This window comes from Aythya fuligula, chromosome 12, assembly GCF_009819795.1.
Source record: "Aythya fuligula isolate bAytFul2 chromosome 12, bAytFul2.pri, whole genome shotgun sequence".
Classification (NCBI taxonomy): Eukaryota; Metazoa; Chordata; class Aves; order Anseriformes; family Anatidae; genus Aythya; species Aythya fuligula.
In genome coordinates, this window is record NC_045570.1 from 9,088,523 (window position 1) to 9,105,390 (window position 16,868).

General features: G+C 61.2%; 2 protein-coding genes across 2 annotated transcripts; both read left to right on the plus strand.

The window, feature by feature from the left end:
* Nucleotides 1-1,509: 1,509 nt before the first annotated feature.
* GOT2 (glutamic-oxaloacetic transaminase 2) lies at nucleotides 1,510-9,404 on the plus strand. The gene is made up of 10 exons (XM_032195707.1): nucleotides 1,510-1,606; nucleotides 4,481-4,637; nucleotides 5,802-5,930; nucleotides 6,078-6,137; nucleotides 6,229-6,390; nucleotides 6,560-6,664; nucleotides 6,800-6,950; nucleotides 7,193-7,358; nucleotides 8,268-8,418; nucleotides 8,581-9,404. Exons 1-10 carry the CDS (start codon nucleotides 1,542-1,544, stop codon nucleotides 8,701-8,703), a joined length of 1,269 nt encoding a protein of 422 aa, XP_032051598.1. The 5' UTR covers nucleotides 1,510-1,541; the 3' UTR covers nucleotides 8,704-9,404.
* A 1,251-nt stretch (nucleotides 9,405-10,655) lies between these two features.
* On the plus strand, nucleotides 10,656-16,621 carry SLC38A7 (solute carrier family 38 member 7). The gene is made up of 11 exons (XM_032195879.1): nucleotides 10,656-10,933; nucleotides 11,335-11,783; nucleotides 11,881-12,079; nucleotides 12,158-12,302; nucleotides 12,513-12,611; nucleotides 13,048-13,105; nucleotides 13,437-13,551; nucleotides 13,698-13,845; nucleotides 13,920-14,119; nucleotides 14,511-14,565; nucleotides 14,646-16,621. Exons 2-11 carry the CDS (start codon nucleotides 11,517-11,519, stop codon nucleotides 14,746-14,748), a joined length of 1,389 nt encoding a protein of 462 aa, XP_032051770.1. The 5' UTR covers nucleotides 10,656-10,933; nucleotides 11,335-11,516; the 3' UTR covers nucleotides 14,749-16,621.
* Nucleotides 16,622-16,868: the final 247 nt, after the last annotated feature.

A 16,868-nucleotide genomic window follows, 5' to 3' on the forward strand; every position in this document is an offset into this window, starting at 1 on the left:
TTCTTTTTTTCCCTAAAATGCTTTTTTTTTTTTTTTGTGGGAAATGGGGTGGCAGGACCAGGTTTCAGCCCCATGGGGCTGTGGATGTAGGGGACGCCAAGGGGGTCTGGGCTTGGTGGGCAGGGGGCAGCCAGTATGGCCCAGTACAGCCCAGTATGGCACAGGGCAGTCCTGTATGGCCCTAGAGAGCCCAGTATGGCCCAGTATACCCCCAGTGGCGCACTGGGCGACTGCACAGCCCCGTATGTCCCTGTACGGCCCACTATGGTGCAGGGCAGTCATATATAGCCCAGTACAACCACTACAGCCCAGTATGGTGCAGCACAAACCAGTAAGGCCCAGTATAAGGCCAGTATTGCCCAGTATGGCGCCCTGCGGTCCTGTACCTGTATGTCCCAGTATGACATAAATGCAGCTCCGTGCAGTCCTATATGGCCCGGTACAGGCTGTATGGGGCAGTACAGACCCCCATAACCCAGCACAGCCCAGTATGGCCCAGTGCAGTCCTGTACAGCCCAGTGTGTCCCACTGCTGCCCTCTGCAGCCCCGTGCGGTGTGGTGCAGCCCTGTAAGGCGCAGTATAACATAACTACAGCCCAGTATGGCCCAGTGCAGCCCAGTATGGTGCAGTGCAGTCTTGTACAGCCCAGTATACACCAGTACAGTCCTTTACAGCCAAGAATATCCCAGTACAGCTCAGTACGGTGCAGTACAGCCCAGTATAGCACAAGTATAGCCCAGTGTAGTGTAGTGCAGCCCAGTATAGCCCAGTACCAACCAGTACGGTGTAGTGCAGTCCTGTACAGCCCAGTATAGCCCAGTGAAGCCCAGCAGGGTGCAATGCAGCCCAGTATGGTGCAATACAGCCCAGTGCAGCCCAGTAGGTTGAAGCACAGCCCAGTATAGTCCAGTACAGCCCAGCAGGGTGCAGCGCATCCCAGTATAGCCCAGTGCAGGCCAGTGTGGTGCAGCACAGCCCCGTACAGCCCAGTATGTTGAATCACAGCCCAGTACAGCCCAGGAGGGTGCAGCACAGCCCAGTATGACCCAGTACAGCCCAGCAGGGTGCAGCACAGCCCGGTGCAGCCCAGCCCAGTACAGCCCAGCAGGGTGCAGCGCATCCCAGTATAGCCCAGTGCAGGCCAACGTGGTGCAGCACAGCCCAGTCTAGGCCAGTACAGCCCAGTATAACCCAGTACAGCCCAGCAGGGTGCAGCACAACCCAGTATAACCCAGTACACCCCAGTACAGACCAGTACAGCCCAGCAGGGTGCAGCACTGTCCAGTACAGCCCAGCAGGGTGCAGCACCGCCCAGTACAGCCCAGTACTCCCCAGTACCCCCCAGTACACCCCAGTGCCTCCCGCAGGGAGCTGCCGCACGGGGCCCTCCGGGCCGCCAGGGGGCGCTGTGGGCGGGGCGGAGCCGCGAGTGGGCGTGGCCACTGAGAGGGGCGCGGCCTTTCCTGTGAGGCACTGCGCATGCGCAGTGCGCTGCCGCGGGGAGCTGTATCTGCCGGCCGCCCTCACGCCGCCCGCCGCCATGGCGCTGCTGCAGAGCTGCCGCTTCCTCGCCGCCCCCCGCCTCGCCGCCGCCGCCCGCGCCAGGTGAGGCCCGGAGGCCTCGTGGGGGCGGCACCGGAGCCGTTTCGTCGCCTCCGGGACGCGGCCGCCGCCGTTTGTGGGGAGGGGGCGGCTTCATGGGGGGGGCGGGGAGGGGGGCTTCGCGGTGAGGAAAAATGTCCCTCGGCGCGGCCCGTAGGCCGGTGGGTGGGGGGGCGGGAGCGGCGTTGCCATGGAGACAGCGCGCCCATTGGCTGGGCCGGCCGGGCGAGTCGGGGGGCGCGCGCTCTGATTGGCTGCGGCCGGACCCGGCGGCCCCCGGCTGCCCTTGAGGGGGCGCGTGGAGGGCGAGGGGAGGGGGCGGGGAGGGGGGAGCGCAGGGGGGGGCGGGGGGCACCGGGATATGGGGTGGGGGCGGGGGGGGGGCTGAGAGCCGGGTATGGGGCAGGGGGCTGGGGGGGGGCTGTATGGGGCTGTATGGGGGCGGGGGGGAGCTGCCTGCTGTGGGATGGGGCCCTGTGCACCAGGATATGGGGCGGGGGGCGCTGCCCCCCGGGGAATAGGGCTGGGGGCGTGCAGGGGGGCTGGGGAGCTCTGTGTGCTGAGACAAGGAGCTGGGGTCTTTATTGGGGTCAGGGGAGTGCTGCCCGCCAAGGAATGGGGCAAGGGGGCTCTGTGCACACAGATATAGGGCAGGGGGCTGCAGTGGGGCAGGGGGAGTGCTGCCCGCTGTGGGATGGGGGCAGGGGATATGGGGTGGGGGGGTGCTGCCCGCTGTGGGATGGGTTTGCACTCGGGGTGCCCGCTGAGGAAGTGGGCTGGGGGTCCCTGTGCGCTGAGATGTGGGGTTGGGGTCACGCAATGGGGTGGGAGAGGTCTGTGCACCGGGGTGGGCAGGGGGTTCCTCTGCACCAGGGCACGGGGCTGGGGGCGTGCAATGGGGTCCCAAGTACAGCATATGCGATGGGGGGGGGTCCTGTGCACCAAGAAATGGGGCTGGGGGTGTGCAGCAGGGATAGGGGGGCCCAAGGACCCCATGCACCTTGAGATGGGGTCGGGGGCTGCTGCCTGGCACGTGGTGTTCCTGCAGGAGCTGTTCTGCGCCGGGCTCCCCTCTCTGAAGGCAGCAGAGGGATGGATTTGGGGTCACGGGGTGCAGCCAGACCCTCGGAGCATCACCTGGGGACACCGTGGAGGCAGCGCTCAGGGGGCTGAGCCCACCGAGGGCTCCCCGCAGCCACCCGGGGCTTTCGGGGCTGGCAGGAGCGTCCCGTCGGCGTCCCGCTGTAAATATTTGCCGTAGCTGTGGCATCGCGGGCGCAGAGCCTTTGGCCTCGCGCTCTGCTGGGGCTTGCAGGGCTTTGGCAGAGGCTCTGAAAGCAGCACCCGGTGTGGGGAATAAAGGAAAGGAACAAAGGAAACCTTCAGCGGAGCCATGAGTGCCTGCCCGGAGGAAAGTTTGCTGGGAGCTCCAATACACAACCACTGGGTTCCACACACGCTGTTAGCAGGCTCCTTTTTGGGGTTCCTGCTGTGTTTTCTGCCTTTTCTGTCCCCCCATCGCACGTGGAGGAGGGCCTGGCAGAGAGCAGGGAGGCTGCAAGGTAACAGCTCCGCTCCACGCCCCGGCGCTGACTCACTCCTGCCCAAAAGTGGACGGAAAAACTTTTCCTGGCTTGCCCCGAGCAAACCTCCAGCAGAGAAACCGCAGCTTGAGCTGCTTTTCACTCAGGGCTCGGCACCAAAACGCCTCTCCAGGCCCGCGGCGTGGGCAGGGAGGTTGGGCAGTTTATAACTCTGACCTTTATCTGAGAGCAGCGCTCTTGGGATCGCCTGAAATAAACTAGAATGCGGCGCAGGGACGGCGCGTGGTGGTAACGAGGGGTGTGGTAGGGCCTGAGGGCTTAGGTCCCTGGTCCCAAGCACCTCGGGCAGGCTTTGGCTGATCCCTGCTGGGTGTGTTTGGACATCCCATGGCGGGCTGTTTCCTCCTGCCAGCTCCCTGGGAGCAGCAGAGAAGCCGTTCTGCTGCCTTCACCCCGAAGCCCTCTGGCTGAGAACGAGAAAATCGGCCCTAAAGAGGCCCTAAAGCGGCCCTAAGCTGATGGAAAGGCTCAGAACAAAAGCGCTTAACTGGGGAGCCCTGGGGCTTAGGGAAATGCCCTCGGGATCAGTGCTGCTTGCGGCAGCTGTGACCTGCTGAGGTGTGCAGGACCTGAACGCCTCCAACACCGGGAGCCTCTGGGTGGGCAGCCCTTGGGGCCGAAATAAGCACAGGCCAGGTAAACCACGCAGGGATGTGCTGCGTCCCGCTAGGGGTGCGTCCTGGCACCACTGAGTCATCCTGCCAGGCTGATCCCGTGCTTAACGAGTCCTAATTACCCCTCCGTGGGTTTGGAGAGGCTAAAAACTTCCGTTTTTAAACCAGACGAGGGGACTTGTGAGTTGTGCTTGCTGTTTTCAGCAGCCTGAGCGGGCCGGGGGGAGGCTGGGCCCAAGGAGTTGCTTTTTATAGCCTGGCCTTGGTGTCCCGAGGAGCTCGCTGCCTTCGGGATGCCCGGCAGCGGGAGCTGACGCAGGGAGGGCTCGTGCTTGGCTGCGAGGAGCTCATCGCAGTGAGGAGAAAGCGTCCTGCCTGATTGCCAGAACAGCCCCGTGTGAGAGCCAGGCGGGGTTTGTAGGGCCGGGAGGGGAAATAGCTGCTAGGAAGCCAGCGCTGTGGGAGCAGCAGGTTGGCTTCATGCACGAGAGCCTCTCTGGGATCTCAGAAGAAGCTCAGTGAGGTGCTCCATGCGAATACATCGCTCTTGCTGCACTGCTTGGGCCCCCAAAAATGTCCCTGCCGTGCTTGGGGGTGACACAGGGGGGTTGTGCCCCGTCCTCCAGCCTCACCCTCAGCTGCTCCTTCTTCCCCCGCAGCTCATGGTGGTCCCACGTGGAGATGGGTCCCCCCGACCCTATCCTGGGGGTGACCGAAGCGTACAAGCGCGACACCAACTCCAAGAAGATGAACCTGGGCGTGGGGGCGTACCGGGACGACAACGGGAAGCCCTACGTGCTGAGCTGCGTCCGCAAGGTGAGCCGGGGGCTGCAGGCGCTGTGCAGGGAGCTCTGCGGGCAGTGCCAGCGCTTCTGGGGCACGGGGTGGTTGCGTGGCAAGGGGTAAAACCAGGAATATTCGTCCTGGCCCCTTCCAGGGCTGTCTAATTTATTGCTGACGTCCAGGAGCCCCCCAGCACAGCGCAGCTCAAGGTGTTCCTTCAGCAAACCGATGTTGTCTGGGCCGAGGAAAGAGCTGACGCTGTCCCCTCGCTGGATTAGCCTTAGAAATTGTGCTGAGCCTTTGTCCCAGCTTCTCCATAAGCCAGCCTAAAACGCCAGCCCGGGAGCTGGATGTGGACGCTGCCCTTGAGGGGATTATGGAGCCTTCGGGGGCTCTGCGGGTAGAAATAGGCTGCTGGTGTGGGATTTGAAGCTGTCCCTTGCCCGCACCGCAGCTGGGTCATGCCCAGGGAGCCTGGGTGGCATCAGGAGGAGTTTCTGGTGCTGTGTGAATGCTGCCAGCGTCCGTCCCAGTGCTCTGGGAGCACAAACAGGGTTCCCAGATCACTCCAGTTGTCCACGTGGCCGTATTTTTCTCTGATGCTGTGTCAAACAAAAACTTGGACTGGTTCTGGTGCCAGCGCTGCCGGAGGGGAGCAGAGATCAGCAAGGCTGGAGGCAGCCACCAACAAAGGCTGGCTGGCAGTCAGGCTGCTTTCAAAATTGGCTGGGTTTCCTGGATTTCTTTATTTATTTTTGAATCTTATCTAGTTCAGTAACCTTCCCAGCATGACAAGGCACCACGAAGGGCTTGCTGCCCTACCTGGTTTGGGGTGTCTCTGTCTGTAGAGAGTCTCTGCTCCTCCATAACAGCCAAGCCTCCCCGTCCTGCGGGACAGTTCCAGTGTGGGCAAAGAAATGGGTGTCCTTGTGCAGCAGCGCTAGCTCGTGCGGGGCTGGAAGTGGTGCTCTCCTCTGAGGGATCTGGTGGCTGCCAGGGGACTGTGTCCCATGGTAAAAGCAGGGTGTCACCAGAAATGTGCTGCTCCTCTGGCTCTGAAGGGCCCTAGGGGAGGGGAAGCTCCTGTCGGCCTTTGCTGCTTCTGAGCGAGCAAATGTGAAGAGAAATGACCGTGAGCTGCCCTCCGTCCTCTCCGTGGGGATGCTTTCCGTGCTGACCGTGCGTCCTCCTTTCCAGGCAGAGGCCATGATAGCCTCTAAGAAGATGGACAAGGAGTACCTGCCCATCGGGGGGCTGGCGGATTTCACCCGGGCATCGGCAGAGCTGGCGCTGGGCGAAAACAGCGAGGCTTTCAAGAGCGGCCGGGTAGGGAGCAGGCTGGGGAGCAGGGGGTGGGCAGCACGTGGGCACCCAGCAGGGCTGGCGTGGCTGCTGGTGCCTCGGAGCTGCTGGCTGGTTAGCCCCAGGCTCCTCAGTCTGCTCAGACTCCTGTTCGTGTTCCTCTCCTCGCAGTATGTCACCGTGCAGGGTATTTCTGGGACTGGATCTCTGCGAATTGGAGCCAATTTTTTGGTGAGTCCCTGGCCGGTTGGGGAAGGAAGAGACATCCTTTTGGTGGGAGCTGGATCCAGGCTGTTGAACGCTCTCTCTTTCTCTTGCTCAGCAACGGTTCTTCAAGTCCAGCCGCGACGTGTACCTACCCAAACCCTCCTGGGGCAATCACACGCCCATCTTCCGCGATGCGGGCTTGCAGCTCCAGGCTTACCGCTACTACGACCCCAAAACCTGCAGCCTCGACTTCGCTGGGGCCATGGACGACATTTCTGTGAGTTGCCTTTCACAGCTGGAAGCAGGGAGGTGAGGTGGGGAATGGGTGAGGTGCTGAGTGGAGGCTGGGAGCCCTGCAGGGCACATCCAGGGCAAGCCTCATCTCTCCACCTGAGGAGAGTGCCTGGATGTTGCCAATCCCTCATTATCTGTTCCATCATCCTTAGAAAATTCCGGAAAAGAGCATCATCCTCTTGCACGCCTGTGCTCACAACCCCACCGGAGTGGATCCCCGGCAGGAGCAGTGGAAGGAGATGGCAGCCATGGTGAAGGTGAGCAGTGAGGTGTCCCGGGAACGCTTCGCACTTCTTGGGAAAACCACAACTCTGGGTTCCCTCTTTCACGTGCCTGGGGTCTCCTCGCAAGCACCAGCCGGCCGCTCGGTGACACTGTCACTTCTCTGGCAGAAACGGAACCTCCTGGTGTACTTCGACATGGCCTACCAGGGCTTTGCCAGCGGGGACATCAACCGGGACGCCTGGGCCGTGCGGCATTTCATCGAGCAGGGCATCAACATCGTGCTGTCGCAGTCCTACGCCAAGAACATGGGGCTGTACGGTGAGTTGGGCGGTGGTGCGGGGACGATTCCAGGCTGGATTAGCAGCCGGTGACTTTCTAGAGATGCCTGGTGTTATCCAAGTGCCAGCTGCTGTCCTGTGGTACTGAACAGGGTGCAGGTGGGAGCTGAGGAACCGCGTTAGAAAGCAGGGCTGTGCTAAATCAGCGTGGTGTTCAGAGGAGTCCTGCCCCAGCCCTGGATATCCACGGGCTGGGACCTGACCGGGCTGTCTCCGTTTCAGGAGAGCGCGCGGGAGCCTTCACGGTGATCTGCAGCGACGCAGAGGAAGCCAAGAGGGTGGAGTCGCAGCTGAAGATCCTCATCCGTCCCATGTACTCCAACCCGCCCCTGAACGGAGCCCGCATCGCCTCCATCATCCTCAACACCCCCGAGCTGCGGAAGGAGTGGTAAGAGGGAGCTGCCAGTGCCCACGAGGCGAGGCATGGAGCCGAGCTTGCTGCCTGCCCTGCTGATAGCTGCAGGGTTACAGTCAGCACCACCAGCTGCTGCTGCCCTCTGGGGAAATCCCTGCTCACACACGCGGGTTTCCCTTGCGTTACTGAGGCAGAAAACCCTCTAGAGGAGGCGACAGAGCTTCCCTAGGATTGAAGTCTGCAGAGCTGCCTGTCTCGGGAGCACAAAGGACTGATTTAACTCATTGTAGCCACTTGAGTAGCTACAAGTCTAGCGTTGAGCCTCACGTGGGGGAAGTGGAAGCTTAAATCCCCTGGGAATAAAGGCTCAGGAATGTAACCCTCGTGCCCCAAGCCTCCTGGCATCAGCCTGCGCTGCTCCTGCAGGGTGCTGGGTCCCTGGTGGCAGCTGGCCCTGCGGGACAAAGGCTGGCTGTCGCAGGGCCTTGCTGGGGCTGCGCTGCTTTGGCCAGATCCAGGAGCTGGCAGAGATGTCTCCTCGCTGCATGGCTGTGGAGCTGGGGCTGTCTGCGTTGTGGGAGACCCCTGCACACCCCAGGTGTTATTTGATGTGTATTTGTGTTTGGGTAGTGCTGCCGTGAGGCCTCCAATTCTGCCGTGGCTTTCAGCAGTGAGAGATGCAGAGACTCTCTTGTAGTGTCCAACAATTACAGAATAAATAAATAACACCATTTTTATCACCTTTGGATGCTGGGAGAAAGAAGCAACTGTCCAGCCGGGGCAACAGGTCCATGCTCTGTGGGGTTTGCTTTGCTTTGGGTTGCACACCCTGTGTTTTTGGGGTGCAAGGTGGAGAGGGTTGCTTCCCAGGTAGTTGGGGATAGGGAGCGGCGTTGGAGCATCGCAGTTCTGCTCTGAGCAGCTCTTGGGTTGAATTCTCAGGCTGGTGGAGGTGAAGGGCATGGCTGACCGGATCATCGGCATGAGGACTCAGCTGGTGTCCAACCTCAAGAAGGAGGGATCCTCGCACAACTGGCAGCACATCACCGACCAGATCGGCATGTTCTGCTTCACGGGGCTGAAGCCTGAGCAGGTAAACACAATTCCCCTGGTATCAAGGTGTTCTTTGCAGTTCTTGTCAGAAAGATGTGGGCTGTGGGTGCCAGATAAGCCTCCAGGGACAGGTTTTTCTCGATAAGAACATCTTCCAGAGTAGAGGTCGTGCTGAATTTTCAACTCTGCTCTTTCATCCCAGGTGGAGCGGCTGATCAAGGAGTTCTCCATCTACATGACAAAGGACGGCCGAATCTCCATGGCGGGCGTTACGTCGGGCAACGTGGGTTACCTGGCTCACGCCATCCACCAGGTCACCAAGTAAAGACAGAGCGTGCTCTGGAGCTGTCGGCCTTCCCCGCTGCTGGAAGAAGGGGAAGGAAAGGAAGCAAGCAGAAAACTTCCAACCACAGCACTTAACGCCGCTGCTGAATGTATCTTGTAGATGAGTTGTTGTAGAAGCCTAGTCAAAATCGCACCACGCTGTGGAGCAGGGACAGCAGTGCTGGCTCCCCCGTGTCACAGCCATCCTCCCCTGCTGCTCGTCCTTTGTCCATCAGCCCCAGCACCCGTCTGCACTAGAGGAAGCAAACGGTTAGCGCTCGGCCATCCTGCCTGCGTAGGCACCGAAGGCATCCCCACGCTCGTTTCTCCATGAGAAGGCTTTGTGAGGCTGCTCGCCCGGGCAGCAGCGGTCAGGGAGCGGGGTGGGCTGAGGGGGGGCTGTTTGGGATCACTCCTGTGTCCTCCTGAACCCATCCTGCTGCAGGCTCCCCTCCTCTTCCACCTCAGGGCCAGGCAGCGCTGAAGCTGCCCCCCGACAATGGCCGTAAAGGCTCTGAGGACTTGTAACTACTAAAACATGCTCCCCTCTGGGCTCTGCTCTTTGCAGCTGGAAATCTGTCAAGTGTAATTCACGGTGGCGTTGGTGCGTGTGGCAGACCCCTGTCACTGCTCTGAACCTCCCTTCCCCTGCTATAAGGTGACAATTCCTCGCCCTTCAATAAGAACCTTCTCTGAAAACTGCTCTCTGTGCTTTTCTGCCTCTCCACCCCATGCTCACAGCACCTTGGCTCTGCCTCCAGGCCAGGGTCTGTGTCCCACAGCCACGAACCAGCTGCGTCCACCCTCAGGTGGGGGTCTGGGGGTGGTCATCTTGTCTGCTCCCTTCAGCCCGTGTCTGGTGATGCCAGAAATTGGGATGGAAGGAGCCCGAGCACAGTCAGAGCTGGTAGCTCAAAATCCATCCTCTCCTTGTAAAGATGTGAGGACAAAATGCCCTGTGCCTCGCTTGATGCTGAGCTTTTTAATCCTAATAAAGTGATGCAGGGTGGGGTCAAGCTTGGGCCTTCCTCCCATCATGGCACAGATGTCTTCTGTCCCTTCCACACACCCGATGTCCCCTTCCAGGGCTGTGCCAGCAGAGGGAGTCTGACGGGGCTGGTGAAACCCCAATCTCCTGAACACAGAGGGCAGTGCCCACATGTAGGTCCCAGATGCAGCAGAGGCTGTGGGACTCCCATGCAGCTAATCCAGCTGCCTACACAGTTGATTATTTTATGAGTTCCCAAAGGGCCCAGCCCCACGCTGTGGCCCTGCTCCTGTAGCTACCACCTTCCTCCATCTCAGTGGGATCCTTGGCCAAGAGCATGGATCATTAAGGTTGGAAAAGCCCTCCGAGACCACCTGGTCCAACCACCAATGTCACTCACTGAACCCTGTCCCCAAGCACCACATCCAACCTCTCCTTGAACACCCCCAGGGACGGTGACTCCACCACCTCCCTTGGCAACCTGTCCCAGTGCCTGACTGCTTTTTCTGAGCAGCAATGTCTCCTCATTTCCAACCTGAACCTCCTCTGGTGCAGCTTGGGGCCATTCCCTCTGCTCCTATCCCTGGGTACCTGTGAGAAGAGGCCGACCCCAGCTCCCCCACACCTTTTAGGTAGCTGTGCAATCGCAGAATGGGTTGGGGTTGGGAAGCACCTTGAAACCCATCTAAATCCACCCTGTGCCACGGCAGGGACCCCACCACCAGATCAGATCAGAGCATTGTCCACCCTGGCGTCCAACACCCTTAGGGATGGGGCATCCCCAGCCTCTCCGGCCAGCCTCCAGCTCCTCACCCCCCTCCCAGCGCAAGAATTTCCTCCTCCCGCCTGCTTTCCCAGCCCCTCCTCGCTCCCCCCGCCCCATTCCCGCAGGCTGGGAGGAGGCTGGGTGCAGCCTACAAACCCCGGCAGGCTGCGCGCTGAGCGGGGGCTGCGGGGCTGCGACACCGGCACCGGGGCTGGGCTGAGCCGGGCCGGGAGGGGCCAGGTCCCGGTAGCCCCCGTAGCCCCGTGGCCGGGCGGTGCTGAAGGATGCGAGGCTGCCCCTTGCCGCAGGGGGTGCCCAAAGCTCGCTGAGGCCCCCCGGGCTCGGACTTTAACCCGGCGAGCCGGGAGCCGTGGCCACGGGGCTTCTGGCCGCAGGAACGGGAAGCCCGTGGGGAGGCCCCGGGACCGCCGGCAGGGCTCCGGGCACCGGCCCCGGCCCGGATTTTACAGAGCAGAGGTGAGTTCTCCGCCTGCGCCCTCCGTCCCCGAGCAGCCCTGCTGAAATTTGGGTGCCCGGGTGCTGGGACCCCGAGCCGGGACGTGGGGAGCTCGTTTTCGCTCTGTCCCACTCGGTTGTCAGCCCACGCTGTCCCTCGTTATGGCAGGCTGTAGGTCAGAGGGTTTTGGGGTGGCCCCAGGTCTGGCCGGCCACGTTTTTGATCCATGTGCCACCAGAGGACGTGGACCTCCTTCCCTGCCATCTGTCCCACGTCCCTGCTGGCTGCAGTCTTTTAAATCCACCCGGAGGGCTGATCCGGGGGGTGCCCACCCCGCTGCCTGCCCCTCCACGCCACCGAGGTGTGTCTCGGTTTCCCAACAATCCTCAGAAGGTTCCTGTCCCTCCCTGTCCCCTTCCAGGAGCGGCGAAACGCCCGGATCCTGCTCTTCCGTGTGCCATCCCTGTGCCCGATGGATCCAGCGCTGGCTGGGGACGCTCCTCACGCTGCTCGGCTGAACCCGGTGGGAGGACACTAGTGGGACACAAGTGGGACACGAGAGGGACACGAGTGGGACACAGAAGGGACAAATCCTGCCCGAAGATGGCTCAGGCCACCGGGAGCATCAACAGTGACTACAGGGACTGGGAGTGGAGCGCCGACGCCGGCGAACGGGCCAGGCTCCTGCAGAGCCCCAGCGTGGAGACGGTGCCCAAGAGCGGCGAGAGCCAAGGCAGCGGCTTGGGGGCCACGTCCGCGCTGGGCGCCGTCTTCATCGTGGTGAATGCCGCCCTCGGGGCCGGGCTGCTCAATTTCCCCGCCGCCTTCAACACGGCCGGCGGCGTGGCCGCGGGCATCGCGCTGCAGATGGTGAGAGATGGAGGGGACGGCCCCATGCGCGGCCCTGGAGGGGACCTCGGCGTGTCGCTGCCTCACTGTGTGCTCTGGCTCCTTCTCCCCACCGCAGTGCATGCTGATCTTCATCATCGGGGGGCTGGTCATCCTGGCGTACTGCTCGCAGGCCAGCAACGAGCGGACGTACCAAGAGGTGGTGTGGGCGGTGTGCGGGAAGGTGCCGGGCGTGCTGTGCGAGGTGGCCATCGCCGTCTACACCTTCGGCACCTGCATCGCTTTCCTCATCATCATCGGAGACCAGGAGGACAAGAGTAAGTGCCCCAAAAAGCGAGCGGCCGAACTCCCTTCCTGTGGGAGGGGCGGGAGGCACAACCCCTCTGTCCCCGCAGTCATCGCCGCGCTGGTGACGGAGCCCGAGGAAGCGGGGAGCAGCCGCTGGTACACCGACCGCAAGTTCACCATCAGCATCACTGCCTTCCTCCTCATCCTGCCCCTCTCCATCCCCAAGGAGATCGGCTTCCAGAAGTACGCCAGGTGGGTGAGGGGACGCTCCACCAGGCGTCTGGGTGCAACTTCACGGCTGGAAACACCGCGGCCGCTCCTTTAACGTTCATCTCTCTCCCCAAACCGAAATTTAAACCAAAATTTAAAAGGATGGGGCTGGAGGTGCCGGGAGGAGACCCTGGAATGTCCTCAGGGCTGGGAGGCGGGGCGCTGATGGGCTTTCTGTGTCCCCTCTCGCAGCTCTCTGAGCGTGATTGGCACGTGGTACGTCACGGCCGTCATCATCATCAAGTACATCTGGCCCGACAAGGAGCTTGTGCCTGTGGAGATCCCCACCAGGTGCGTGTGGGAGCCGTGACCCTGACAGCACCGCAGGGCCAAGCAGGGACTTGGGTGCAAGGGCTGGGGACAGATCCTCCCAAGGTCCCTTCCCAGGTCCCTTTTTGCTGCCAAAAGCTTCCAGGTGGCTGCGTCTCCTCATGTTTTGTGGGAGCAGGTGGTGAAAGAGCAGAGAAAAGCCTGTTGGAGGCATCCTGTCCTGGTCTCCCATCACTGCGGCCTGTGCTGAACCCTTGTCAGACATCAGAGCATCCCCGTCTGCCTCCACTGCAAACATCTTGCAGGCTGTTGGGGATGGGGTGGAATCCCAAAAGCTGGGACCGAGGAGACCACAGGGGACAGGAGGACAGGGATGGAGAGAGGGGCTGCTGAGGAGGGGGCAGACGAGCAGAGGAACAAGCCCCCTGCTCTGACTGGTGCCTCTTTCCCTCCCCAGCCCCTCCAGCTGGATGGCCGTGTTCAACGCCATGCCCACCATCTGCTTCGGCTTCCAGGTAAGGCCACGAGCCAGGCGCTCCCCCTCCTGATCTGGTCTGGGGATATTTCCCTGGACATTCAGCCAAAACCCGTGTCCCTGGTGTGATCCAGCCTGGCAGGAGAGCGGTTTTTTAGTTGGGCAAAGAGCTGCTTTGTGAGCAGGGTGGGGGAGAGATGAGCCCGTTTAATCCCGTTGCCCCCGCTGCCTTCTCCGGTGACAAATCTGGGGGATCGCAGCGCTGGCAGAGCTTTGCCGGGGCTGCGTGTGGTGCACGGGGCCCTGCGCGGCTCCCGCTGCCCCGGCTCAGCCCAGCGCGTGTCCCCGCGCTCTCTTGGTGTCTCCGGCAGTGCCACGTGAGCAGCGTGCCCGTCTTTAACAGCATGAAGCAGCCGGAGGTGAAGACCTGGGGGGCGGTGGTGACAGCGGCCATGGTGATCGCTCTCTTTGTCTATACGGGCACGGGTAAGTGAGGGGGACCACGGGGTGGCTTCTGTGGCTGTGGCGAGCTCCTGGAGGACACAGATCCTCTGGGCAGCAGAGGTACAGGGAGGGGATTAAACCACGGGACTCCTTCCCTGTCCCCTGCTGACTGCGCCCTTCTCCGGCAGGCGTCTGCGGCTTCCTGACGTTTGGGGCCAGCGTGGACCAGGACGTGTTGCTCTCCTACCCTTCCAACGACATCCCCGTCGCCCTCGCCCGGGCTTTCATCATCCTGTGCGTGCTGACCTCCTACCCCATCCTGCATTTCTGCGGCCGGTGAGTGGAGGGCGGCGGTGGAGGGGCAGGAGGAGCCCTGCTGGAAGCCTCCATCCCCGGCTCCGTGCCCGCAGGGCCGTTCTGGAGGGCCTCTGGCTGCGCTACACCGGGGTGACGGTGGAGGAGGACGTGGTTCGGGAGCGGAGGAGGCGCCTGCTGCAGACCGTCAGTTGGTTCCTGCTGACGCTTCTCCTGGCTCTCTTCATCCCCGACATCGGCAAAGTCATCTCTGTCATCGGGGGCTTGGCCGCCTGCTTCATCTTTGTCTTCCCAGGTACCGCGTCCTGGGGTGCACCACGGGGACGTCTCTTGGCCTCGTATCTCAGAGAGGGAGGGGACGGGATGGGGACACGGGAGCAAGGGGGCCTTTAGAGGAACAGTACCACTGGTTTGACTGGTCTCTGCTCCGTGACTGGGAGTGTAGGAGAGGCAGGGGGCTAGGTGAGGGTTGGGGGGCGGAAAATTCGTATCCCGTCAGCCAGCAACGTGCTCTGCCCCTCTCCTGTGGCACATCTCCTACGGGTTGGTAGATGCTGAGGAGAAATAGGAGAGGATTTGTCCCTCCTGCCCTCAGCAGGGCAGCCTCAGTGGCAGCTCAGCTCCCTGGCCTGCGGGGAGTCTGTTCAGTCCTCAGCTGGGTTTAATTTGCTGCTTCTCCCTCTCAGGGCTCTGCCTGATTCAAGCCAAACTCTCCGAGATCCAAGAAACCAGGGCGCTCAGGTAACACGCTTCCCTCTCCCCCTGCGCATTTTGTAGAGAAGGTCCCACCTACAACGCACTCTGTCCTTGTGCGTCCACAGCTGGTGGGCCCAGGTCAGCTACGGGGTGTTCATGGTCACCCTGGGAGCCTTCATCTTCGGCCAGACCACCGCCAATGCCATCTTTGTGGATCTCACAGCCTGACGCCTTCTCCGGGCTGCCTGCCACGGGGAAGCACGTTTCCTGCTCCAGGACCAAGGGGGAGCGGGGAGGAAACGTTTGGGTATATTGGGAGCAGCCACGAGGAACGCTGAAATCCGGGGCTTTGCTGAAAGAGCCCTGCAGGGCCTCGTATCTCGCTGTCTGCACGCACCAGGCAGTCAGGCTCGCCGCCTCGGCCCTGACTCTCTGGTGAAGCCGGAGCATCACTACCAGACCTGCGACCCCGCGGAGGGGAGTGCCGTGATCATGGAGATCCCCGCTCGCTCTGTGCCAACATCCAGGTCAAATCCTTCCTGCCCCTCCGGGGCGGACATCACTACGGGATGGCGTTTGGGGTTTGCACAGGAAAGCAGCCTCCGTGTCAAGGGAACTCCTCTCCAGTCCTTGTTCTCACTACAGTGTTGGAGGGAGACAGCGTCTTGCATAAAGGGAACGTGCCATAACTTGCCAGCGTTTGGTTCCGTTTGAGTTTTGCTTTCCCGTGGCTCATCTCGCCGGTCTTCTGTCCTAGCTCAGTGCTGCCAGGGCTTCCTCTTCCATTTTCCTCCGCCTGGGTTGCACTTTCCGTTCGGAAGAGGGACCAACCAGCACGCTGAGCCTGGTTTGAACATGCTGCTGGAGGAGGATCGGGAGGACCCTGGGTAGTGCCACACCGCTGCAATGTTTACACTGCCAGCCCAGCCTCTGTGCAGGGGCTTGGCACTCACTAGAGAAGGTGCTGCGACTGCAGGGCCTGCTGGAGGCACTACGCCAGGGCCGGGCTCATCTCTGACTTTCAAATCCTCTTCTTCCCGGGTGGCTGTCCAAGGAATGGGGCAGGTGTAGGTGTTAAGGGATGTGTCGGGGACAAAGCAGTCAGCATTAATCCATTTTACGTTGTTCCCTCAGTCCGGCTGAGTCCCTGTATCCGGCTGGTGTTGCTCTGGGCGCTTCCTCCTTAGCCCTTCTGGAAAGTTTCACTTCTGCTCCTTGATGGTTTCTCTGGGTTCAGTTCCTCCAGCTGCAGATTGGGCTGGGGGTGGTGAAATCCCAGCAGTCAGCTGCTCTTGATCAGACTTTCAAGATCGAGATCTTTGCCTTTTACATCCCTGGGGGAGGGAGGGATTGATGTGTAAATATCCTTGTGCGTCGTCCAGGTGTCCTAAGGTGAATCGTGAGACGTTGAGATTGCCCTGGCTGTGCTCCTTGCCCTCTGTGACCAGCCGGTGGTGGGTGAGAGGACAGCACATGGGCCCGTCCTCGTGGCAGCGCGTGACCTCTCCCTCCCAGTGCCTGCGGTGTGGAAATGTGCTGACGAGAGGTGGCTTCAGCCCGCAGCGCTGCAGGGAAGGGTTCTTCGCCCCCAATGCATGTTTCTTCCCAGATCCTGCTCTGTAATTCGAGTATTCCCCACCACTCTTTGAGATAAGAGGGGGAAAGCCAGATGGAGAATGAGAAAGAACCCCCCAATAAATTGTTTCGAGGGACTGTGTGAAGTATTGTGTCCCTCCAGCTCCTCCGAGGTAGCTCCAAGCCTCGGCTTTGACAAGAACAGACTCCAGCAGCCCCCCCATTTGTGTCACCCGTGTGCTTGCCTGGGAACAGAGAAGTGTTTTGGTGTGCGCAGCTCTCTAGAGCTGGAGGGAGGACAGAGGATGCGGTGTGTGTGTGCAAACACGCTTTGCTTTTCCAGGATGAGAACAAGAGGTGAAAGGAGCCTCGGGGCCTGGGGTTAATGGGTGTCTCGGCTAAACACAGCCCATCTGTGCTCCACAGGGGAGTGTGAACACTGCAGGCACAGGCTGCCTCCAGTGCTTCTGCTGAAGAGCAGGAGCTTGAAGAACTTTTTGGTGTTAAAAAAAAAAAAAAAAAAAAGTGGACAAAAGCATCCTTGATGTCTCTGTTGGGTTTGCATTAAGAGCAGGAGGGCTCTGAGCAGGAAGGGGAGCCCAGCTGCAGGACTGGGGTGCTCACTGGGGCCTTTGGTGGGTACAGACCATGCTCAGCATCGGCTTGGGCTGGAGCTGGGCTGCGGGACGCGTGTGGTGTCTCCGTGGGAGCGCAGGTAACCAGCTTACTGGCCTTTGTACGCCTTTAATACCTGTAAACACGGCTGACCGGGA